At 36.7% G+C, this 27,065-nt stretch overlaps 1 protein-coding gene across 3 annotated transcripts in view; it reads left to right on the top strand.

Annotated features, from left to right (window-relative positions):
• cdh19 (cadherin 19, type 2) overlaps positions 1–16,493 on the top strand; it is a 47,848-nt gene extending 31,355 nt beyond the window's left edge. Inside the window, exons 8-13 of one of the 3 annotated variants that reach the window (XM_027176896.2) lie at positions 12,803–12,939; positions 13,152–13,270; positions 13,817–13,934; positions 14,111–14,362; positions 14,514–14,562; positions 15,447–15,578. In XM_027176896.2, coding sequence (XP_027032697.2) covers positions 12,803–12,939; positions 13,152–13,270; positions 13,817–13,934; positions 14,111–14,362; positions 14,514–14,530 — 643 coding nt within the window. In that variant the 3' untranslated portion in view covers positions 14,531–14,562; positions 15,447–15,578. Of the gene's footprint in view, positions 1–12,802; positions 12,940–13,151; positions 13,271–13,816; positions 13,935–14,110; positions 14,363–14,513; positions 14,563–15,446 lie in introns of all 3 variants that reach the window. The other 2 variants (XM_047808894.1, XM_027176886.2) reach the window with 2 other exon arrangements.
• The last annotated feature ends 10,572 nt before the right edge of the window (positions 16,494–27,065 follow it).

Here is a 27,065-nt window from a genome sequence, read left to right as displayed (position 1 = left end):
GGGTCACAGGAAGCCTCAGGCATCATCGGGCATCAAGGCAGGATATACCCTGGACAGAGTGCCAACCCATCGCAGGGCACACACACACTCTCATTCACTCACGCTATCACACACTACGGACAATTTTGAGAGATGCCAATCAACCTACCACGCATGTCTTTGGACCGGGGGAGGAAACCGGAGCACCCGGAGGAAACCGACGAGGCACGGGGAGAACATGCAAACTCCACACACAAACAGGACGGAGGCAGAAATCGAACCCGACCCTGGAGGTGTGAGGCGAATGTGCTAACCACTAAGCCACCGACCACAGCAAGCTCATAGAGATATGTGCGTAGGTGTGTGTGTGTGTGTGTACTTTTTTGTTTAAGATCAATGCTGAATATATATATATATATATATATATATAATATCCTGTAGACATCCAAAGCAACATTCTTTGTACAGGTACCCAACCATATCATCTTACCTCATCCACACCAAACAATGCCAGCCATCTCCCCTTTAACTCCTCTACTCCTATTTCCTTCTCCACAATTTCTTGCCTTCGAATTGAAAAGGTCTTGGCCATTTTCTCTTTGATCACCATGCGATTGTTTTGCTTCTTCACTTCATTTAAAAGTGCTAGTCTCTCATCCTCCAATTTTCCTAGGGTGTCTCTCCAACTGGAATATCAGGAATGTGGTTGGCCTCTCGTCGCCTTGGTCTCTTTACATTCTTTGCTGCCAATGCATCATCCAGAGCTTTAAATAATTTTAGTTAATTTGCAAGCAGCTCAGAACACCCAGTGCCCTTAAGTTGGGTTCGGTAGATGCTCATCTTGGTTTTCAGTCTCTGTTTCCACCCATAGCAGCCATTGTATGAGCCAGGTTCAGAGAGGCATGGATGCTTCTTAATGAGTGCTTCTGAAACATCACTGAAGTCCGAATCTGTTGGATAAGATTTGAACTTGAAAATCTCTTCAGCTACCATTTCAAGAATATCTGATTTAATTTTTTAACTAAGTGCCAACCTTGTCATGTTTGATGTGTATGCTGCATTTCCCTTTTCTAACTGCAGTTCAGTGTCATAGGACAATGTTGGTATTGGAAAATCTCTTGGCCACATTTGTGTTCTGATAGAAATTGAGCTAGAAGGTGAGGAAAGAAGCTCTGTGTAATCTGTATTAACAGAAATTGACTCATCATGGACAGAGTGATCAAATGTTTGCCTGGAGTCTTCTGTTACTAGAATAACCTTGACAGTTGCTAAATCCTCAAGTTCAGCAGTTGATGTCAGGTTTAGAAGTGCATCTCCAAAGTCTGCAGCCTAACCCACAAACTTTTCTGACTTCACTCATAAGCTCTTCCATTGTCTCTGGAATTCCTTGTGGCAGAATTAACCTCTGGGTATCATCGAGATTCAGAATAACATGCAACTTGTCTGGCCCTTTCTTTGTCAAGTCAGCACATCCAAAAGGATCTGGGGGAAAAAAAAAGAAGAATTTTAATGCAAGTATTAATTGTATTGCAAATTTCTAGCTATAACCCACATGTAATTTATATTTATGGCATTTAGCGGACACCCTTATCCATAGTGACTTACAACTGAGGGTTAAGGGCTTTGCTCAGGGGCCCAGCAGTGGCAGCTTGGTGGACCTGGGGTTCAAACCCATGACCTTCCAATCAGTAGCCCAACACCTTAACCACTGATCTACCACATCCCACAAATTTACAAATTCAGAGGTGATAAGTAATCAAATACATTTACTTGAGTACTGTATTTGAGTACCATTATGAGATACTTGTTATAAAAATGAGATAATTGATAAAAATCAATTATTTTGATTCTTATACCAAATATTATGAATACCCACTAACACCACTACTAACATTTATGCTACTAACAGTATCAAACTATTAGTAAATTAAAGAAAATGAAGTGGTTCCTGTACTTGAAGTACTTTTAATTAAATTGTTTTTAATAGAAATACCCCTCTGTACAAATAATAATAAATAAAATAAAAAAAAAAATCATAGGAGGACCTAATGTACTAAATGTAAAATAAGTAAAAGAAATCAAATCAATTAACAGTGTAACTTATACCATTTCACCTGTTATTATTCAGTACAACCAACCATTACTCTGTATGTTAATGTACTACTATTGTTTTAGAACCGCAGCTATTATACCCCTAGTATTTATGCATCACATCATATATCATAATTTGCACCTTATTAATATACATCTGCACTTCTATTAATACCAAATCTGACCACACAGACATACTGCAACCAAGCTCAAAGCTACAACTGTAATTAAAATATAATCAAGCATTAGGGATAATGTCACACATTTACAATTTTCATTTAGATATTAGTACCTCCACAACCATACATATCTAACCTTATGCGTGTATGTATCTCTTCAGAGATACGAGGCACCATCCATCAACCCTGTGGTGAGCCAAAGGGTACTGATCTGTCAGTTCCTGTGCCTCAACAAGGCTTAGGTCTCTTGCAGCAGATGTGGTCAAGTGATAAGCTCAATAATGTTCCATGTACCAAGCATCCAATTTCCTGACAATGAAAATGAGTCTTGTGTGTAGAATAAACATGTGAACAATTTCACAAAACTCTGGAAGTCCTGCCAGTGACCCATGTGCTACTACCATTCCAATCCTGTAGTTGAAGCCATTGTAGTTTGCATTTTTTGCAGGTTCACACTGTCTATACGTGGGTTCTTCTGTTTCACTGCCTGTGCAATATCCTGATTAATGACATCAATGGGAAGTTTGGAAACATCTGTAACTTCTAAAATTGGTTGAGAAAATCTAAAAAATGTGCAAAACATGTGCAGTGTGAAACTGATGCTTTTGAGCTAATGAATACAGTTTTTGTAACAGTTTGTGTGACAGACAACTCTTTTGAAGGAGCTATGTTTTGCTTTGATTCTCATAGTCCACAGTGCAACAAGAGGGCCAAACTGACATGTCAACTGTGGATAATGCTCCAAGTAGTGATGCTTGGGCAGAATTCTTTCATTGGAAAAAAAACTTGAAATACTCTCCTGTGTTCAGATATCTTGAAGTCAAGATAAGCAATAGACTCCTTAGTGTGATAAGGTGCAACAACAAGTTCAACAATGTCCTTTAATTCACTGAAGATCTGCTATGCTGGTTCGTTACGAGGAACTCTGTATCCAATCAAAAGAGTAAGAAATCCCAATAAACTCCAGTTCTCGTGTGCATTTCCTCCAATTGTTTTCTTGGTTGTGTAGGAGAGTGGCACAGGATGAAGGCAGTTTGTCTTATCAGTCCACTTGAATGGAAATGTGGTTATTGCATCATTCAAATTGGCTAATGTAAAATATCTTTTGGAAATTAACACATGGAGACAAAGCACGATTTCAACAGGGACAATTCCTTCTAAGACATCATGAACTATATTGGGGGAAACACAGAAATAACAGATTTTCTGACAGCACACACTTTCTTTTCACACCAAAATGACTGGCCAAAGAATTTTCTTCAATAGCTTTGAGATGAGAAGCATGGGTATTTCTTAGACAGAAAGCTACCGATTTGACTTCTTTTTTTTGAATGTCTATATTTTCTGCTGTGCAAAATCTGCAAATATATTTTCCTGAGAACTTTTCCACAAATTTCCACAAAGGGTTACAAATTTTAAAATCATCTACATACAATATCAGTGAAATAGCACAGTCCACTGACAGTGATGTATTTTCTTTGTAATTAATGCCATCATAGAAGGATCTACATTGAATTTTATCAGTTTGGATTGGATAATGTGCTGTTAAATTAATTGCTTCATTCAACAAGGTTTGACAATTTATTATCTGCTGTAAAGACTTCAGTTTAGGTATGTACTGGAAGGATTTATTATTCTGTGCATCAAGCACATATTCTATAGGTTCTATAATATTGAAATGTTTTTATAGTAGGTCTTTCACTTCCATGCAGTAGAAAGTGGACCATCACGACCAAAAGAAACTGTAACTGGACGTGACTTACAAAGAGCAGTTGCCAGCTCTTGCAGAATAGTTTTATCTACAGTACTTGACAGTTGCTATACTGAAGTGTATGTTGATAAATAGTTTGGTAAATAAGAGGGATAGAAGCAGTACTTATTAAATAGTCAAATTCTTGTAAAAGCTCACTGACGGCTACACTAGGAACAAGAACGAGAACGAGCCTTTTGAAAGGGGGGTTCTTTTTTTCATAAAGTGAACCTTTTTGCAGTTTTTCCTCCTCCTTTTGTATTTAATTATGAGGTTCAAATACTTCATTTTGGTGACATTTTGTGCACTAATTTGTGTTGGATTAGCTTGTCTGCTGGTATCTTATCTGGTAACGAGCACGCTTTTTGATGCACCTAAATTATTTACTGCATTGTTGTCAAATTGCATCCTCATGTACCACATTTGTCAGTCCATACACAGTTCATAAGTTTAAAGACCACACTAACAACAGAATAGATTTAATGAACTTTACAAAAGTATTATTTTTTTTTTGTAATTCACACAAAAATACATCACAACAGAAGGAGAGAAAACCTTTTAAAACTAGCTCCCAAAACCACTCCCCGTCCCACCCCTATCCCATTGCACCCCAGGACCCATGTAAATACCAAAGTAAACAATATAAGCTCAAATAAGTATATATGAAAATATACAAACAGAATTGGTAGTAATATTAACAACAGAATCTTTATACTAAATAAGTATAGTGCAGAGTCCGTGCAGAAGACAGTTCCAGGTATAGTTTTTCAACAAGGAGTGAATCCAGTGCTTAGCAGAATAGTAAAAACAAGAGTAAAAATAAGAGTCTATTCCTATGTTTGGCGCATTTTGAATCCATTGCATTACTGGGTGAATTTGAAGATTATTGCCCCAAGGAATCTTTAGATATTTTAAGGCGGAACAAAGTTGGAAATATAGAAATAAGGTGTTACGGGAAATGTTAAATCTTTCTATTAAGTCTTGAAAATTTTAAATAGATTTTTCTCCATTCATATCTTTTTAATGTTAGAATACCTTTTGTAGCCCAAGTTGGCTGTACAAATGGTTGTCCACCAGAAAGCAGATTCCGATTGTGCAATACGGGAGTATGGGTATGCCATATGGTTTTAGAAGGAAAAAGGGATTCAATCTTTTTGAATATTTGGAGAGTGTAGGAAAGTATAGGTCCATAATGTAATGAGCACTTCCTATATGTAAGACCATAAAATAAAAAGTCTTGCAATCGAATTGGTGAAATAATCTCTTGCTCTATTGCTCTCCACGAGGACTGTGAACAAGGATCAAATGATTTCTTGACCGAGAGCAGAATAAAGGACCAATTATACAATTTAAAATTTGGGCAGCCTCATCCGTCTTTCATTTTAATTCTTTGAAGTGTAGACCACTTAATGCGGGGCCGTTTTCCATTCCAAATATATTTTCTTAGTAAAGAATCTATTTTCTTCCTATGATTTGAAGGTGGGGGAGAGGAATCATGGAACGAATAAAATGAATGCAAGGCAGAATATTCATCTTTATCACTGACATTCGGGCTGAAGGTGATAAGGGTAGATACATCCAATGCTGAGTATCTGACTCAATTTTCTCATAGATTGACAAAGTTTATTTTTGAGATTAGGGGTTGTGGTGGAAATTCTATTCTATTAATCAAAGATAATAGTTCAAGTGAACTTTTCAATAAGTTGCAGAGAAGAACAGAGCAGAGTCCTGTGGAATATCAAACATATTTATAAAATACACTTGCAAGTGTGAAGTCAGTCTGTCCCGACCTAAGTCTGAACAGAGTGAGTTAGTTTGCTTGTAAAGCAGTTCTCTATTTATACAAGATGCTGGACCCAAGGTTCATAATTATGTGTTCGTGTGGCGTCTTCCACTGATCTTGTCATCCTCTAATCATGTCGTTGCACAGGCAGGGCAACGGTCACAAAGTTCTTATCTTTTAAGCTTAGTGTGAAGTTTGGAAACCAGTTCAGTTCCCCTTTATCATCTTTGCTGTTCCTAATTTCAGGTGTGTGTGTGTATTGGTAAAGAATGTTCAATGTTCATTTTTGTTATTCACAACATTTTTCTATTACAGGGTAAAGTAGGTCTGAGTTCGATCCCTAAATATTTGTGTTATCCCTAATACTTGTGTTGATATTAAGATATTGTTTGGAATAAAAAAATTCAGACCATCAGAATTAGGAGGCATCAAAATAATTTTTGAATAATTAATTTTAAATCCCGATAGTATGCCAAATTCGTCTATAATTTTGAGGGCATTAGGAAGCGAGCACTGCAAGTCAGATAGAAATAATAATGTGTCATCTACATAAAAGGAAATAGAGTGGCTTGATGCGCCTAACCGAATAATGGTAATGAGCCTGCACTGTCTAACATACTGTGCCAGGGGTTCTATTGACAAGTTGAACAAAAGGGGGGAAAGTGGACAACCCTGCCTTGTACCTCTATGAATATTAAACCTGCCTGAGATGAGTCCACCAGTAGATACCCTGGCCATGGTATTAGTGTATAAAGTTTGTATCACTCTAATGAACCGGTCACCAAAATTTAACTTCTTTAAAATATACCACAGATAACCCCATTCAATCCAATCAAAGGTTTTTTCGGCATCAGTAAATAGAAGGCCACTAGACGTTTCAATTTCCCTGATTCTGCGATGACATGTAACACTCGGCTGACATTGTCAGAAGCCAGGCGTCCAGGGATAAAACCTGATTGATCTGGATCAATTAGCTTATGTATTACTACTTCGATGTCTAGCGATAACTTTAGCATAAATTTTGACATCCTCATTTATCAAGGAAATGGGCCTATAATTAGAACAGTCTGAGTGATCTTTGCCGGGTTTAGGTAGAACAGAGATTAAAGCTGTGTTGAGGTCTCGGTGAAAGTGGCCTTTGGATATGGCCTCATTTATAGTACGTAGCCAAATATGACCTAATAAATCCCATAGCACCACCTATAACTCTGTTGGAAGGCCATAAATTCCGGGAGACTTTCCTTTACTTGAACAAATTATTGCATTATGTATTTCTTCTAAAGTTATATCAAAGTCAAGGTTGTCCATTTCCACTCTTAAAAGTTTATTTAAATTCAATTGGTCTAAAAATCTCTTTAACTGGCCAGTACTGGTTTGTGTTTCTGAAGCATATAATTTTTCAAAGAATGACATGAATATTTTATTAATATCTTTGGGATGTGAATTGAGAACATTTTTTTGAATTTTTAAATCACCCATATATTAAAACATTGTTCATGTTTTTTCAGAGTAAGTGCAAGGAGTCGGCTTGGTCTGCTTGGCTTGGTTTGTCTATATAGTATTTCTGTTTTGTAATATGCATCAAATATTCTGTTCTTCTGCGAAGCAAACATTGAGTGCAACCCTTTCAACATTTAACTCACGTAGTTTAGTACTGGAAAAGTTGTATCCTAATTCCTTTTCTAAGTCCCCACATCTTTTTTTCTAATACTGAAATTTGTTCAAAATATTTCTTTTTAAGTCTAGCAGAAAAGGAAATGGCTTTGTTCCTTAAAAAGCCATTGATAGATGCCCATAGCATATCATTATTGGAGACTGAGTTTTGATTCAATCTAATAAACTCAGTCAGTTCTGGTCTCAGTTAAGATAGGAAGTCTCGTTTTGTGGAAGTAGATTGTTAAATCTCCATTGGGACGGTTTACAGGATGTCTTGATATGGAGATGTGCTAATACAGCGTTATGGTCAGAAACACTTTGTGGTAGGAATTCAATGTGTATGAGATCCAAAAGTAGTGTAGGTGAAAGTAAAATATAATCAATTCTTGAAAATGATTTGTGACTTGGGGAAAAATAGGTGTATTCCTTAGCTATTGGATTATGTAGATGTCAAGCATCACATAAGTCTAGGTCTTTAATAAACAATCTCAGTGCTGCAGAAGATTGAGACTGTGTTACTGAAACTGAAGGATTACAGCGATCCAAGGCTGTGTCAAACATAGCATTCATGTCAGATCCAATGACATTCGTGGCCTAATGGTTAGAGAGTCTGACTCGTAATCCTAAGGTTGTGGGCTCGAGTCTCGTGCCGGCCACGACTGAGGAGCCCTTGAGCAAGGCACTGAACCCCCCAACTGCTCCCCGGGCAGCGCTGCATAAATGGCTGCCCACTGCTCCGGGTGTGTGTTCATGGTGTGTGTGTGTGTGTGTGTGCACTTTGGATGGGTCAAATACAGAGAACGAATTCTGAGTATGGGTCACCGTACTTAGCTGTATGTTAAAAAGAGTTTTCAAAACTTGTGGAAAAAAAGGAGATGTCATATGAGTTTGGGGCATATATTAACAAATGCATACCTACAGTATTTCCTTCAATTAAGGCACAGCAATAAGCGACTCGGCCATCGTCATCAGAGACTTTGTGATCAATAATAAAATTAGAATTACGTTTAAAAAGAATTGTCACCCCTTGCTTTTTACACTTACAACTTGATGACATAATATAACGCCTGTTTTGCATTCTTTGGGTGTCTGTTGCAGTAAGATGGGTTTCGTGAAGAAACGCTACATCGATTTTCTTTCTGTGCATAAGATCTAAAACCGTGTACGTTTGATCGGAGAATTCAACCCCCTAACATTGAGAGACAATATATTTATATTAACCATAGTCTGCAATTGCTGGATTCACACAGAATAACGCATAAGATAAAAAAAAAACAGATTGTAGAACATATAATCAAGATTTTCACAACCATATGTAGTAACAGAACCAGCATCGGTCCTGGGTGCTTTAAGCGCCCCCTCCCTCTCCCATATAACCCTTTTAGTAAACATCTGTGGCGATCGTGAGGTAATGTCTAAAACACTATTTACCTTATTAACCTCTATGATTTAAACAAACAGAAATGTAGAATTATAGGATGAATTTTATAGAACTCGGAATAATCATCTAACATGTGATTTCCATAACTGGACTCTTTATGGCAACCGGAATAAAATTATGAACTGAGGCCCAACTTTTCAAGGTTAGTGAGCTTACAATACTCAACTCAAAACTCTCTATAAAGCAATATCTAGCAGTCTGCACATGATGTAGAAATAGTAAAAATAGAATAAACAGTACCATATAAATAAATATAATAAATAACATTATAAAATACCATATAAAAGTAGGAATGTTACCAATTCACTCTGATGGGCTGAACCATGAGCAAACGTTGAAAGGGTTTCTAGTTCTTGTATTGAACAAATCTGTGGTCAAAAGCAATTATACAGTAAGTCCTCCTCCATTGACTCCTCAGGTGGAAATTTTAAAGATCTGCGAGCAGTCGGTGTCGCTGTTTCATCAAGACCCTCCAGATCTCCCGGAGATTCAAACGAGTTTTTCTGACGCTTGTAGGTGACTTTCAGCAATGCTGGGTATATAAGAGAAGTTTCAGCGCTTTTCTGGTGAAGCTTGGATCTTACGGTTGAAAACGCTTTCCTTTTTTGTGCCATCCTGTGGCAGCAGTCAGCGTAGAACTCCAGACGCGCTCCTCCGGGCAAAGTGGGTTTTGCTTTACGTGCTCCTTGAAGGATGGCTTGCCTGTCAGGATAATGAAGAAGCCGAAATATCATCGATCGTGGTCTAGATGAGTTGGAATTCGAATAAACGCAATGGGCTCTGTCGATCTCAATCTGGCATGAGCGCGCCGAAAGGTCAGGGATCAATTTAGGTAGCATTTTCTGTAGAAAACCGATGGGGTCGTCACCTTCCATTCCTATTGGTAGATTAACCAGACTAATGTTATTGCGATGTGTACGATATTCGAGGTCATTGCATTTTCGTTGAACCTGCTCTAACTGAGTCAAGCATAAGTTCGTATCCTTTTTTGATTTGCGTAAACCACCTTGAAGATCGAAAACTTCTCACTGATACTTTTGTGATTCGCAGAGTTTTATAGCCTTGATATTGTTTCTTACTCAAAAGTGGTGACAGAAAAAACTCTTCACCCCCAACCTGAAACCTCTTCCCCTGTCACAATCACATCATAATCAAAATTAATAATTAGGATTAAAAGCAAATGTATATGTAAGGGAATTAAGTTTAATAATTACATGTAATATTGCTCCAAATATTATCAATAATGGTGTGTGCAATACCATGTATAACTTGCATTTAAGTCTGTAATTTACTTTGTGTGTGTGTGTGTGTGTGTGTGTGTGTGTGTGTATATATATATATATATATATATATATATATATATATATATATATATATATATATATATATATATACACACACACACACACACACACACACACACATATATACTGTATACCTACAGTTTTGATCTTAGGCTTTTCATTAATCAGCATTAATGTGTTATTTTATATTTTAATTTGAAAATGTTTTGCATTTGTTTGTTGTTGCTAGTTTGAGTTTAGAAATACAAATTTCAGCATTATCAGTAATCTGTGTGTGCATTTTCTTTGAGAACCAAGCAAGCTGACTCATGATACCATTTGTTTATTATATCGCAATCGCATATCGCAATATTTACCTCAATAATCGCAATATGACATTTTCCCCAAATCGTGCAGCCCTACTGGGCCATATACCTCAAAATGAGTTGTGAACCAGGAGAGCACTTATCGCAGATTTTAAAGTTATGGCAAAACAAATATAGCCATAAACAATTTGGCCCATATCTGTACAGCCACGCCACATCTAGGCCATATGTGCCAGATAATACCCACATGTGGCCCAAACGTAATTGCTATCTGGGATGCTGCTAGTATACGTAATAATGCTAATATAAAACGTATTTATATTGTATTTTCACCACATAACTATTATTTTTTTATATATTTGGCCTGCGTTACTTAAAGGCAGGGTCTCCGATTTTTGAACGCCAATGTCGACATTTGAAATCACCAAAACAAAACACACCCCTAACCCAAATGGGTCCCACCCCTGTATTGATAGCTCCGCCCACACATACATACATACATAACCCAGGCAACTAATGGAAAGAAATGTGTCTATCATAGCTGAAGGGAAGAACAATATGATTGCAGATAAACAAACAAGCAAAAAATGACACGCAAGCATAATCATGCAAACGACAACATAGATTAGTTCTGTGTAACAAAGCAAAACCAACGTTACTCACCTATCGAGAAGGAAAAAAGCACCTCGGCGTCTTAAGTAAAGTTGGCCGCATATTCACAGATTGGAGTTTCCCGAGTCAATAACTCCTGAGCTAAACACTGTTACTAGCAAACGTGGTTGTAGCTGCCTCTCTACATTACTACAATAGAAAAGAGGTGTTATTTGTGTAGTAACAGCGTTTAGCTCAGGAGTTACTGACTCGGGAAACTCCAATCTGTGAATATGCGGCCAAAACACTTCCCGCTCCTTCAGTTCTCTCCAGCGCTGGAAAGCGGATCCTATATTAACACGGGTCCTGCTTCTTGCCTTATTGTTTGGCTTATGCCTTATCTTGCCTTTCTTCGCTTTCTTTCTTTGTTTTTATCCTCCGTGTCAATGCTAAAACCTGTTAATGTCACACATGCGCACTGAATACTCTCTCCGCCGCATATCGACAAGCCCCGCCCCTTTCTGCTCATTTGCTACACGTTTGTTTTGATTTTTTGTTTTTTTAATGTTTGTCTATTTAATGTTTGTTTATTATTCGGCCCGACTCAGTTTTATATAAAGTTTGATTTAGCAGTTTTACCAAGTTTTCTTATGGGTTTGGGTTAAACTTGAGCTTAGCTAGTCTGAAAATAAGACTGACATCTTACCTTGTTTAACAGGAGTTTTCTTGTGCAGCACACTCTCGATGCAAGCGGAAAAAAAAAATAATGGCGGTCAAAAGATTCTTTCGAAGTGAGCTGGTGCTACTTCATGAGGCCATGTGACTATTCCATCCTTTGAGATGTAGAAATGTCCTTTGAGTGAACGGAATCAGTGCAAGTTTTACCAGGAGTGGTGCTGGTTACTTTTAAGCAAACAAAAAAAAAAAAAAAAAACAGGTTCAAATGGAAAATCCAAAAATTTGGATCAATTCAGTGTAGAAACATACTTTAAAAGAATGACAAAGCTGTTTCACTTTTTTCAGTGTATGGCCTAACCTAAACAGTGCACCTGACATCGGAATTGAGTCCTGTGTATGCCTTTCAGGATTGGCTTGAATACACACAAGCATTCATGAGCTACAGCTCTTTTGAATAAATTATGCTCCATCTGATGGAATGGCCTAATTGTTTACACTGTCAACATAATTTTAATAATTATTGAGTTTCATGTTGGTTGGTTGGATGATGACCCCCATGTTTTTGAAGTAACTAACTCAATAGTAAAAATCCACAGATTAGCTACAATGCAGTACATTGGACTTCACAGGACAGAATAAGAAAGAATATTTTAAATCTAACACTATCTCTCTTAAAACCTTATATTTAAGAAAGATGTTTTTTACATGACCCTTGATGGAGCACATCATGTCTCAAACTGCAGAAACATTTGGGTCACGATGTATGCCATCAGAAAAAAAAAGATCTTATCGGGGAAAACATTCTAATAGGGTGCTATATATGCTTTCTCTGAAAAACACTTATCTTTCCTGTCAGCTTTTCCATATCCAATAACTTTGAGTATCTTAAGTAAAGTTGGCCGCATATTCACAGATTGGAGTTTCCCGAGTCAATAACTCCTGAGCTAAACACTGTTACTAGCAAACGTGGTTGTAGCTGCCTCTCTACATTACTAATAGGGTGCTATATATGCTTTCTCTGAAAAACACTTATTTTTCCTGTCAGCTTTTCCATATCCAATAACTTTGAGTTGGAGAATGCCTTCAGGATTGACGCCAACAATGGAACTGTGTTTCTGGTCAAGCCTTTAGATCGAGAGACTGCAGCATGGCAAAATATTACTGTTATTGCTAAAGAAACAAGTAAGTGAGTGATTTGAAAAATCAATATGTTCTTTTATCCTATTTATTCTTCTGATTTTCTGATTTTGCTCAAGTTCCACTTATTTAGGGCGTCACCACATTGGACAATAAGCTATATTATTCAAATTTTCTTTTTCTTTCTTTCTTTCTTTCTTTCTTTCTTTCTTTCTTTCTTTCTTTCTTTCTTTCTTTCTTTCTTTCTTTCTTTTCAGATAAAAATCAGCTATCCTCAGTTTCTGTGGTCATTCAAGTCTTAGATGTCAATGACAACATACCCACTTTGTCTAGGGACTACAAGCCTTATGTGTGTGAGGGAGCACAGGCAGGAGAAGTATGTTAGCATACACACATACTGTACACAAACAAAAAATATTTTTCTCTAAATTTCAGGCTCCCTTTGTCAGCAATGTAATAATGCTTTGGCTAGACCTCCAATATCCTCAGTATTCTCAAGCATTTCATTTATTCTTCATTATATTATTCTTCATTATACTTCATTATCCTTCAAGTATTCTTGTACTGTTGCACTTTTAGAACCAACTTTGTTCTTTCTATTTGACCATTGTTGTCCCACTTGTAACCCATTCCTCTACCTCTGTGTTATTCAAACTGATTATAACAAGCATTTCCCTATATATTATTTATCAAATTTAGCATTCCAAAATTCTATTTTGATATCATGCTCATAACAGCAAGTTATTTATTCTTGCCAGCTTGGCACAAACAGTATACACCAGAACAGCACTTCTAAAGTATTGTTTCATAAGAATAATATTCGATTTATATTATTTATCAGCAGAAAAAAAGTGTTCAAAAATGGCACAATTGCAATAAAAAATGTTTGTTAAAAGTCTCTTGCTAATATTTTTTAATAAAGGTCATCCAGGTTATAAGTGCTGTGGATGCAGATGATCCAGCAGAAGGTCATCATTTTTATTTTTCCATGGTGGCAGATAAAATCATTAACCCAAACTTCACCATCAGGGACAACCAAGGTGCAGTACACCACACAATAACAAAACACAGCTCATGTTTTTTGTGAAGAAATATCTAACATGAATATTGTTTTGTTATTAAAATATATTTAGAACTGTATTTGTGTTGTATCAAAATACATTTAGAAAAGTTAGATGTCTGTTGTTTTTTAAAATGAATCTCCCTTTTTTAACAGACAACACAGCAGGCATTTTGACCCGTCGTAGCACATTTACACGTCATGATCATATACTTTATCAGCTCAATGTGGTCATAACAGACAGTGGCTCTCCTGCTCTCTCCAGCACTGCCACTCTTACCATCAGTGTTTGTGTATGCCAGTTTAGAGGGCACTGCCAATCTAGTGGAACGAAAGCACTGGCCATTTCTATGGGTTTCAACATGCAGGCCCTTCTAGGCCTCTCATTATGCTTCATCATTGTAATAGGTATGATATATTAATTGCAATATAAAATAAATATGACTACAAACAAAATGTATATGTGACTTTATTACTTGCCAGATTAAAAGCACAGAATTAGACACCAAAAAATAAATAAATAAATAAATAAATAAATCACAGAATGCTCTTTTGACAGAGAGCCTGTTACAGTAAGATATAAATCAGCTCTGCTTCACATCAAGCAGGCAAGTATGATCTGTGTCTGACAAGTTATTTAAGGATTAACAAGGATTTAATAGAGATATTAAGATGATTGAGAAGATTTAATAATAATAATAATAATAATAATAATAATAATAATAATAATAATAATAATAATAATAATAATAATAACAACAACATATGACATATGTATGGTGCCCTCCTATGTGAATTTCTTTTTATAGATTGTCAGAAAATCTTTTAAAATAGTAAGTACCTGGGAGAAGCAAATGTAATACACTGTACTCTCAGACCTGATGGACCTTATTCATGGACATTTTACATTGAAAAACATAATATATATATTAGCGAGAGAGAGAGAGAGAGAGAGAGAGAGAGAGAGAGAGAGAGAGAGAGAGAGAGAGAGAGAGAGAGAGAATATTGTAATTGACATAATTATCATTTTAAATATCTGCAGGTCAATGTTTTGGACATGCATATCTCCACTGTGAAACTATGAATTGAGAGTTTCCCTCATGATCACTAGTTTGGACAGCAGTAAACTACAAAATTGCAAGGTTACAATGTAGCAATTTAGTAATTAATATTCTCTATTAATCAGGTATCATAGGTCTTGTAAATAATTTACTTACATTATAGTACCAATTCAACAATTAGTAATAGGTTTCCATGTGTTTTGCTTTATAATACTGTTCCTGATCATCATTAACCCTTTAACTACTTAAAAACTTCACAGTATCACTTTTTTCTATAAATATAGTTAATGATGCTAGAATATGTACACTTGTGAGGCAAGACATTTGTTGCTATGAAAAAAATAAATTATAATATTCAAATAAATGGCATTAGCATTCATTGCTAAGAAGTAAACAGCACAAGGAATAATGTCTCTTTCTCTTACTTGCAGTGCTTGCGATACTAATGGTAGCTGTGTGGAGACACAGGACAGTACAACAGCAGAAACCTGTCATGGAGGAGCTTGACACAGAGGAGTACTCAAGGAAAATCATACATTATGTAGAGAGTGAAGGTATTCCAGATGTACACAACCAGATTCCACTAAGAACACGTACACCCTTCCGCAAGAATACATTTTGTAGAGAGGAACTGGTACCAAGTGTACATCTGTCTCTATGTCACTCTCACCTTATTGAGCCAGATGATGAAGTCTTCCGCCTGTTTATGATAGATCGGCTGGCTGAGGCTGATCAGGATACCTGTGTCCCTCCCTACGACTGCTTGCACTATTATGTCTTTGAGGGTACTGGATCACTTGCAGGCTCCCTTAGTTCATTGGAATCCTCAAACTTTGACCCTTATTTATATCAACCATATGACCCTGGCCTAGGGTTTTTGAGACTGTCTCGCTGGCAAGGTGCTAGTGATTATGATACAGCATTCTGAACTGAAGAGAAATAAAGGAACACTGGTAACAATGGTGTTGGATTTACTTAAAATATACATGCAACATTTTTGCGTCAGACTTTTTAAGTAAATTCAACTTGAGGCAATATTATGTGTTTTCTTATGTATGCATGTTCGCTCAACATTCTTAACTTAAAAAATATCTAACATCCACTGGATTTTCTGGTTAACTTCAAGTTGTGTCAACAATATTTAAGATCTTTATATATCTATATATAAAAATGTATAATTCATTGAGATGATCAACATACAATTTTAATTTATTTTAGATCCAGAATAGAATAAATCTGTTCTGCCTACTGGTCTGCACTATACCAGACCATTTAGTGTCTTAAAATAAACATAATATACAAGCACATAATAAATCATTTATTTTTGTACAGAATAAATTGAGAAACAACTAGAAACAATATGTATCACTTCATTTACAGGTTTGCAAACATTTAAAAAAAAAAAAAAAAAAGCATTTTGTCATTTGTTTTGTTTTGTAAAAGACTGCTATACTTCTCTGCAAAATAAAAAAGCCTGAAAACTAGAAATCATGAATACAATACTGCTGAAAAGTATGTGACAAAGTTGACAAAAGGAAGTTCACAAGAATTTTGAAACCCTTCATGAAAAATATCTTCAACATTTAGTTTTGGAACATGCAACACATTTCCTAATTTCCTTTTCACAAAAGAGAGTGGAGACTAACAATGTAGATCAGTATGTAGTTGAGTGTGACTGAATATTTGTTGAAAAGTAATAGTCACACAGGTATCAATGAAATATTTAATTCAATGAATAATCCTGTCTTAAGAGAATGAATCTTTGGACATAGTTTGCCACTGTATAGCTCAAGTAAAATCTTTTGAAAAACATCAAATGTATAACTGAAGGTGAATAAAATGAATTGCGTATATTAGGCCAAGTAGAAAAGCACAAGCCTTTGCAACACCTACAAACCCTCTCAGCACCTCTATCCCAGTCTCTCCAGGACCATCCATTGGGCCAACTTTCATGATAATTCCATTCATTCATTTCAATTACATTTTATTTGTATTGCACTTTTACGAAAAGTATTCAGACCCCTTTAAATTTTTCACTCTTTGTTTCATTGCAGCCATTTTCTAAAATAAAAAATTTCATTTTATTTATCATTAATGTACACTCAGCACCCCATCTTGACAGAAAAAAAAACAGACATGTAGATATTTTTGCAAATTTATTAAGAAAAACTGAAATATCACATGGTCATAAGTATTCAGACCCTTTGCTGTGACACTCATATTTAACTCACATGCTGTCCATTTCTTCTGATCCTCCTTGAGATGGTTCTACTCCTTCATTGGAGTCCAGCTGTGTTTAATTAAACTGATTGGACTTGATTAGGAAAGGCACACACCTGTCTATATAAGACCTTACAGCTCACAGTACATGTCCGAGCAAATGAGAATCATGACATGGCTAGACATGGCCGTCCAGCCAAACTGAGCAATCGTGGGAGAAGAGCCTTGGTGAGAGAGGTAAAGAAGAACCCAAAGATCACTGTGGCTGAGCTCCAGAGATGCAGTAGGGAGTAGAAAGTCAACTATCACTGCAGCCCTCCACCAGTCGGGGCTCTATGGCAGAGTGGCCCAACAGAAGCCTCTCCTCAGTGCAAGACATGTGAAAGCCGGCATAGAGGACTCCCAGACTATGAGAAATAAGATCCTCTGGTCTGATGAGACCAAGATTGAACTTTTTGGTGTTAATTCTAAGCGGTATGTGTGGAGAAAACCAGGCACTGCTCATCACCTGCCCAATACAATCCCAACAGTGAAACATGGTGGTGGAAGCATCGTGCTATGGGGGTGTTTTTCAGCTCCAGGGACAGGACGACTGGTTGCAATTGAAGGAAAGATGAATGTGGCCAAGTACAGAGACATCCTGGAAGAAAACCTCTTCCAGAATGTTCAGGACCTCAGACTGGGCCGAAGGTTCACCTTCCAACAAGACAATGACCCTAAGCACACAGCTAAAATAAGAAAGGAATGGCTTCAGAACAACTGTGACCATTCTTGACTGGCCCAGCCAGAGCCCTGACCAAAACCCAATTGAGCATCTCTGGAGAGACCTGAAAATGTCTGTCCACCAAAGTTCACCATCCAACCTGACGGACTTGGAAAGGATCTGCAAGGAAGAATGGCAGAGAATCCCCAAATCCAGGTGTGGAAAAACTTGTTGCATCATTCTCAAGAAGACTCATGGCTGTACTAGCTCAAAAGAGTCTGAATACTTATAACCATGTGATATTTCAGTTTTTCTTTTTAATAAATTTGCAAAAATTTCTAAATGTCTAAATGAACTTTTTTGATTTTAGCAAATGGCTGCAATGAAAAAGAGTGAAAAATTTAAAGGGGTCTGAATGCTTTCTGTACCCACTGTACATTTGTCTCAAAGCAGGTGTACAGAATGTTTAATTTTTTTTTTTAATTCATCACTATCCTTAATAAGCAAGCATGTAATGACTGCAGAAGGGAAAACTCCCTTAGAGGGTATGAGAGAAATCTTGAGAGGAACCAGGCTCAAAAGGGAGCCCATTCTCACTTGGGTGGTAAGTGTGAATATAAATTATTATACATTGGAGTGTGATTATAAATAATTCCCTTTCTACAGTTATATACAGTCAATTTGGAATTGTGTATCCTGGAGCTAATGAGAAACTCATAAATTAGCTGAACTTTATTACAGATTCAACACCAACTCCTCCATGCAGAAGCATATGTAGAATAGTATGTGGTGTGTGGGAAATTGTGTGGGAAAGAACAATAAATTCAAAGTGAACACATCCAAATCATAATCCAAAAGCACAGTCAAAGAACAGGCAAAAATACATTTAAAATAAAATAAACTCAGGCAACTCAGAACAATCTCAAAATGGGAAACACAAAGCAGGGTCATAAATGGTAAGGGAGAAACAGCAATATCACAAGGAGGGGGGGGGGCATTCTGATGGTGGAGGCTAAGATTTTTTTATTGTGTCTGGTGAAAGTCTTCCATTATGTCTCAACAGACCAGGCAAGCACAATGGATTATGGTAGGATAGGTCCGGGGCATGTGTGTTGGTGTAACGGGTAATGACGGCAGGAGAAATCATCTGCCTTGCTGTTTTAAATACCTGGTCAATGGGTCACCATGAAATGGAAGCAAGTGAAAACTAGAGCCCACCTAGCTTGCTGTGGGTTAAATGATATTTACTGCTTAGCTTATAGGGTATTTCAGATGAATGTTTATAACTTATAAAAAATGGGTCGATATTGCATAACTTAATGAGACACATGTTGATATAACCTAAATTTACAGCAATAAGTGGAAAGTTTTACGTAATGAACAAATGGTTAATACAAAGCACAAGCTTTTTCTTGCAGTTACTTTGTGTAAATGCTATTAAATGCATAACTTAAAAGGGTATTTCAGATGAATGTCTATAACTTATAAAAAATGGGTTGATATTGCATAACTTAACCTTCCTGCAGACCTCGTCTGAATTCCTATGCAAATTAGGAGCGCCGAGTCAACTTGACCTTGTCTGTTTTGACTACTTATAAAAAAAAAAGTATATTTATGTGGTCACCGTGCCGGCCACGGCACACCACCGCTAGGAGATGAGGCTGCATCAACTTCATTGTAACTTTTAAGCATTAAATCCTCTAAATACACGGTTATGTTATACATTGTTTGAAATCTCAGGATTTTATTAATCCCACACACAAAGCATAATATGATTTATAGCAGTCATAAAAATGTAATCAATTTGATAGTCACCTGAACTAGGCGGCGCCAGATCAGTTTGTTTACTTACCTTTAAACGCTTCCCTTTCTTCACTTGGGTAATATATTTCATAAATCCCCAAGAGTCCAAGGAAATGGAATATCCAAGCCTTTTAATCCAAAACGCTTTGCTCGCCTCACAATAATTACGTTTCTGACCGAAAACTGTAAACAGTAGTTCACTTCCGTCCATTCTTTCGGCTCTCACTTCTCATTGGAGGCTTATAAAACTACACTTGTAGTTGTATCAAATTTGTAGTCCTGAGTCTAACGAATCAAACAATCCCATTCATGAGCCAATCGGTGCCCGTGGTGCAGAGATAGACAGCTAAGAAGCCAATGATGTCTCTCCATTCTATGTGGAACACCCTCCTTTTGATTGACAATTGCTCCCTCAGTAGCGATTTAATGATCCGGGACCTTTACAGCTCTTTAGCCAATAAGGAGACGATTCCAACAAGACGCAACATGACACATCTGGTAGGGGAGGGGTGCCTGGTAGAGGCGTGAGAAGAGCTTTTATTGCGCAATTCTCGAACTTTCTCACTCTCACGCCTCAGGGTGTCAGTTGTTTTTCACAATTTTTCAGTTTCGTCAGTTGTTTTTCACAGTAATGTTTTTCACATTAGGTTTCTAGGCAGAGGGGTTCCCTATGTTATAGGCCTTTTAAATTCAGCATGAATAACTTTTTATACAAAGTTATACAGTAAACAAACAAACAAGCAAAACATAAATGCACAGACATGTCTGTAGAAAAATATTCATATAAAATCAATTTTTGAGTCTTTTGACTTCAAACTTTTTCTGGTGAAAGCTACGACATGTGGCTATGACCCCGAGTTGTTGTTTAGCTCCCATCATGTTTTACAGCAATGTATTTAATCAGTTTGTCAGGTAAATAACTGACGGAAATCAAAACCCTCCATTCTAGCCTCTGTAACTCTGTGTCAGTAAGGCCTAGAATCACCCTGACACTTGTATCAGAAACTAGAGACTATCTTCTTTCCAATGAGACCACTGTGGGAGCTGTACCACTTTTTAGGAGGGTATGTCATCTAGGCGAAAATCATGAAAATAGGGGGCGACCACATAAGTGGTACTGTATGATAGCCGTTTTTTTTCACCTTTTTGTCTAACTTTTTTACAACATATTAACATATATTTTGCAAAAAATTTAACAATAACCTCATTAATATGCAAAAATGTCTCATTTTGTAGTAAAAAAAAAAACTGAATTTTTTAATTATTTTCACTCTAGAGGCACAAAAGTTAATGCCCAATTACAGGCTGGTACTGTACATTTCAAAGCCAAGAGAATGTTTTGAAACCATTTTGACCATTTTTAATGTCAGTAAATAATAAATAATAATAATAATAATAATAATAATAATAATAATAATAATAATTTTCCCTTATGAGAAAAAAATAACACAAACTATATTACAGCTAAATATATATCTTTTGTATAATAATAATAATAATAATAATAATAATAATAATAATAATAATAATAATAATAGTAATAGTAATAATAACAAATTGAATAACATGGTTTAGTCTTGTTAAGTACAAATTTACAGAACATCGATCAATACAGAACACAGCAGTGTCTTAATGAAATTAAAATTAGCCAGTATTTGTGCACCTGTAAATGTACAAAACAAATGCAATACAGAAGACAATGCAAATAAATGATTTTAGAGATATTCTATAAATATCTCTAAAATAAATGATTAAAGTAACTGAATAAAATCTCTTAATGTCACTTATGTTATGTTATGCCTAACTTGAACTGTGATTTCCTTTATATTTTACATTGCTATTAATTGAGTAAATGTGGGCAACATATAATAATAATAATAATAATAATAATAATAATAATAATAATAATAATAATAATAATAAGAAGAAGAAGAAGAAGAAGAAGAAGAAGAAGAAGAAGAAGAAGAACACATGTTAATTTAAAAAATCCCATAGCCAATGGTGTTTCATACGTATTTATAATTATATTTTATTGTGGATGATTTCTCACAATTCTGATGTAATGTGAAGTAAAATAAAAAATCTAAAATGTTTAAATGTAAATTAATAATATAAACATATTATACAACCTCAAAATCCTTTGCGTGTTTAAGAGAAACAGTGTTCTTATGCGCCACCTGGTGGATATTCTGTGAAGCAAAACACATTAAGGTGATTGCTAAGATAGCCCCCCCGAACAGAAGTGCAGAAAGCTGCGGTACACTGCGGCACGAATTGCAGAATATTGTGGGAGAAGACGTTCGTTCTTAAAGGCCACATCTGTACAAAAGGTGCGATTATGTTCTTCATGTTGCTTTAATTTTGAACCATGAGTTGGGGTCTGAATCATCATTAGGACGGATCTCCAGATTTCGTTTTGCTCTAGCCAGCAAATTTACGGATATGCTACTGTATATGCATTCAATTTTGGGCTAAAAAAAAAAACAGCTGGCTGCTTGGTTTGCTCCCAATTATGAGTCAGAGCGACCTGTAACATCCATTCTAAAAAGGGGGGACTCATCATTGGCAGATTTAGCTAGAGAGAATAATGTAAAAAAGCTTATTTCTGAAATTTCTAACATAAACACAATGTGTCCTTTCATGTTTCATCGAAACGAGGTGAAAAAGTCCTTCTCAAGCATGTCAGATGTGTGCTTATATAAGGTTGTTTGAAAACCGCTATAAGGAGCTAGAGGGCTGAGAGTCACGGAATCACGTTTTCAGCTCCTGAGATTCACGTTTGTACATGCATGCGGGCTTTCACTCAAAACACATGCTGATACCTCATATTTCATGAGAATGATCATTCCACACGTAACTCATCAGTTTTTCAAGCTATAATCATATTTTTATCAACATATTATTATTTAATGTGAACTATCATATTTTATATTTTTTTTTTACCATAAAAAAGTAAAAAAAAGCTTTTTTCTGTGATTTCTGACATGAACACAGAGTTTTATCATGTTTCATCAAAACAAGGTGAAAAAACACTTTTCAAGCTTGTCAAATGTGTGCTTATATAAGGTTGCACAAAAAACACTTTCTGAAGGTGCTAGAGGGCTGAGAGTCACGGAATCACGTTTTCAGCTTCTGAGAAGCACGTTTGTACTGTGTGAACCCCACAGGCTTAAAAAAAAAAAATAAGGCTGTCAAATTTGAAATTTGTTCAACATGAACTGAAGTTATTAGGACATTTCATTTCTGCAGAAGGTAAACAACTCGAGTCAAGTAGAATAGAGACAATTCAGAAAATTCCAAAACTGGTTACAAAAAACAGTTAATGTCTTTTTAGGCATATGTTTATACTGTAGGATGTTCATATCAGATAATGCTGTTTTAGAGGCACCGCTGAGTGCAATTGCTCACGGGCAAGGCCTCAAGGCCTACTAGCACACAGCAAAGTGACGTGCACCGAGACTGCAAAAAACTGCATTTGAAAGACTGAAACCGACATTACAGATGACACCCACACTCGGCATCCCTGACCCAATGAGACTATTTACACAAACTTTTGACGAATAAGGGGGATGCATGACATCAGTTGTGCTCCAAGATAATGGGGCAAACTCAGACCAGTAGCATATTTTTCAGCTCAACTGGATCCAGTGGCAGTCGGTCTGCCTATGTGTCTCAGAGCAGTAGCTGCAGCAGAAAAGGCCGCCAATACCTCAGAGACATTGTAGGCTACAGTAAATTAACTCTGTTGGTACCACATGTAGTGTCGCAACTGCTTTTAGAACAAAAAACAGCACATATGACATATGATGGTTGAGATATAACACTGTACTTTTAGAAATGCTGAATGTCACATTTAACCCTTCCGCAGACCTTGGGTCAATCTGACCCGGCTGGAAAGTTTAATGTGTCATAACTTGGGTTTCCTTCCACATATTTGCCTGAAATATGCATACGCATAATAACAATCCTATTTCCATAAGTATTGCAAAAGCTGATGCAAAGGCAGCAGAAAAGCTACCTGAGCAGAAAGAAAACACTAACATTATGATTAAACTTCTTTCTTCTATCCTAAATCTCACTGGGTATGTGTGATCGTGAGGAGAAACAATGCTGGAGGAAAATAAAGCCTATAACATGCCAATGTTTCCTCAATTCTGATACCATCCCTCCTTTAGACACGTGGTCTTTACCATATGTCAACTTAGCATAAAAAGGAAAGATTTTTTTTGGTAAATATGGTTTCCCTGAGGGACCATACCAAACACCTTGTTTTTGGACACTTTCCACCTTCCTCCAGCATTGTTTCTCCTCACGATCACACATACCCAGTCAAGCAAGTGTTGAATTGGTGTAAAGATCACATGGAGTTCTGATCTCCTTTTGGTATCCTAGAGTCCAACTGGAGCTGGTAGATCTGTAGATGTCTCAGGATTTTCATAGAGTCAACCTCATCTCGGTGGAGGTCCAAAATCTTCATTGCGCGGAAGACGATCGGATCTGGTACAATAGAAAGAGAGTAGCAGTGTAGAGGGATTAACATATTTGCTGTTCATAAAAAATGTGCAAGTCTAAAGTATTGGTGCATAATTTTATGGGATGTATTATGTGTGTGTGTGTGTACGCCTGACTAAAGAGGTGAGTTTTTAATCTGCTTTTGAACTGGGAAAGTGTGTCTGAGCCCCGAACACTATCAGGAAGACTATTGCAACGTTTGGGAGCTAAATAAGAAAATGCTCTACCACCTTTAGTAGACTTAGATATTCTGGGAACTACCAGAAGTCCTGAGTTTTGTGATCTCAGAGAGCTTGAAGGATTGTAACGTGTTAGAAGACTAGTTAGATACATGGGAGCTAAATCATTAAGAGCCTTGTATGTAAGTAGCAGCAGTTTGTAATCAATTCTAAACTTAACAGGTAGCCAGTGTAGAGATGATAAAATTGGGGTTATATGGTCATACTTTCTTGTCTTAGTGAGAACTCTGGCAGCTGCATTTTGGACTAACTGTAGCCTATTTATTAAAGATGCGGGACAACCACCTAGTAATGCATTACAATAGTCCAGTCTAGAGGTCATGAATGCATGAACTAGCTTCTCAGCATCAGATACAGACAGGATGTTTCTCAGCTTTGCAATATTTCAAAGGTGGAAGAAGGCTGTTTTTGTAGTATGGGTGATATGATTTTCAAAGGACAGGTTGCTGTCTAGTATAACACCCAGGTCTTTCACTGTCGAGCTACTAGTAACAGTACATCCCTCTAAGTGAAAGTTAAATTGTGAAAGTTTCTGTATACTGGTTTTTGGGCCTATAAGTAGTATTTCTGTCTTATCAGAGTTTAACAACAGAAAATTACAACTCATCCAGTCTTTTATCTCTCTAAGGCATTGAGTTAATTTGGACGCTTTGGCTATTTCATCTGGTTTTGATGAGATATATAACTGTGTATTGTCAGCATAGCAGTGGAAACTAATCCCATGTCTTCTAATGATGTTCCCTAATGGAAGCATGTATATCAAGAAAAGCAGAGGTCCTACAACTGATCCTTGAGGGACCCCATGATTAACTGGTAATAAACTGGAGGATTCACCATTTCATTCTACAAAATGGTATCGATCAGACAGGTAGGATCTAAACCAACTTAAAGCCTGTCCATGAATACCTGTGTAATTTTGTAAGCGATCTAGGAGAATGTTGTGTTCTATAGTGTCGAATGCAGCACTAAGGTCAAGTAGAACTAGTAGTGACATACAGTCTTAGTCCGAAGCTAAGAATAAGTCATTTGTAACTTTAACAAGTGCTGTTTCTGTGCTATGATGGGGCCTGAAACCTGACTGAAACTCTTCAAAGATATTGTTCTCTTGTAAGAAGGAGCTCAGTTGAACAGACTCAACCTTTTCTAGTATTTTAGACATAAACGGAAGATGTGAAATAGGTCTGTAATTTGATAGTACATTTGGATCTAAATTAGGTTTCTTAATGGTTTCTAAATTAGGTTTGCCTAATGACTGCCAACTTGAAAGATTTAGGGACGTCACCTAAAGATAGCGAGGAGTTAATAATATTAAGAAGAGGCTCACCAGCTTTATGTAACACTTCTTTCAGTAATTTAGTTGGAATGGGGTCTAGTGAGCAAGTTGTTGATTTAGATGTGGTAACAAGTTTATCTAACTCTTCCTGTCCTGTACTTGTAAAGCACTGTAGTTGTGTGTCTAGAGCCTTAAGTGAGACTGGGTCACTAGTTGCTCTCATATGTTGAGCGTCACCTATTTTATTCCTGATACTTTCGATTTTATCAGTGAAGAATCTCATAAAGTCCTCACTACTGAACTGTGATGGAATAGTGTGTTCAGATTTCTGTTTTTTGTTAATCTAGCCACTGTGCTAAATAAAAACTTGGGGTTGTTCTGGTTATTTTCTATGAGTTTGCTCAGGTGCTCAGCCCATATACTGTCCTTATACGCAATTCTAAAAACCTCTAATTTAGATTTTCTCCACTTTCGCTCGAGGTTATGGGTTTCTCTCTTGAGGGTGTGAGTATGACTATTATACCACGGTGCAAGCGTTTTATCTCTAACCTTCTTTAATCAGATTGGGGCAACAGTGTCTAATGTGCTAGTGAATATAGCGTCTATGCTGTAAGTCATTACATCTAGGTTGTTTGTGTTTAAGGGTACAGTAAGAAGTCCGGACAGATCAGGCAGGTTATTTGTGAATCTGTCTTTGGTGGTCGGAATAATAGTTCTACCGAGTCGGTAACGTGGTGAGACACAGTTAGTCTGTTCTACAGGTAGTGTGTAAATTATGAGATAATGGTCTGATGTCATCACTTTGAGGTATGATATCTATGTCAGTGACATCTATTCTGTGTGATATAATTAAATCTAGTGTGTGATTATGATGATGAGTTGCTTTAGTGATGTTTTGTTTCAGCCCAAGTGAGTTTAGTAAGTCCAAAAATGTGAGTCCTAAAGCATTGTTTGTATTGTCAACGTGAATGTTAAAGTCTCCTACAATTAGTGCTTTATCAAAGTTAACCAATAGGTCTGAGAGAAAATCTGTAAATTCTCTAAGAAAATCGGTGTAGGGCCCTGGGGGTCTGTACACGGTCGCTAGAGTGAGAGACTTCTGGGATTTCTTTGTGTGCATGTGTGGTAATGTAACATTAAGGACAAGCACTTCAAAAGAATTAAATCTATACTGTGTTCTCTGGGTAACAGTAAGGTAATCACTAAAGATAGTGGCGACACCACCTCCACGGCCAGTCTGACAAGGCTCATGCTTATAAATATATCCTGATGGTGTAGACTCATTTAGACCGATGTAGTC

This window comes from Tachysurus fulvidraco, chromosome 25, assembly GCF_022655615.1.
Source record: "Tachysurus fulvidraco isolate hzauxx_2018 chromosome 25, HZAU_PFXX_2.0, whole genome shotgun sequence".
NCBI lineage: Eukaryota > Metazoa > Chordata > Actinopteri > Siluriformes > Bagridae > Tachysurus > Tachysurus fulvidraco.
This window is presented reverse-complemented; position numbering and strand designations above follow the sequence as displayed.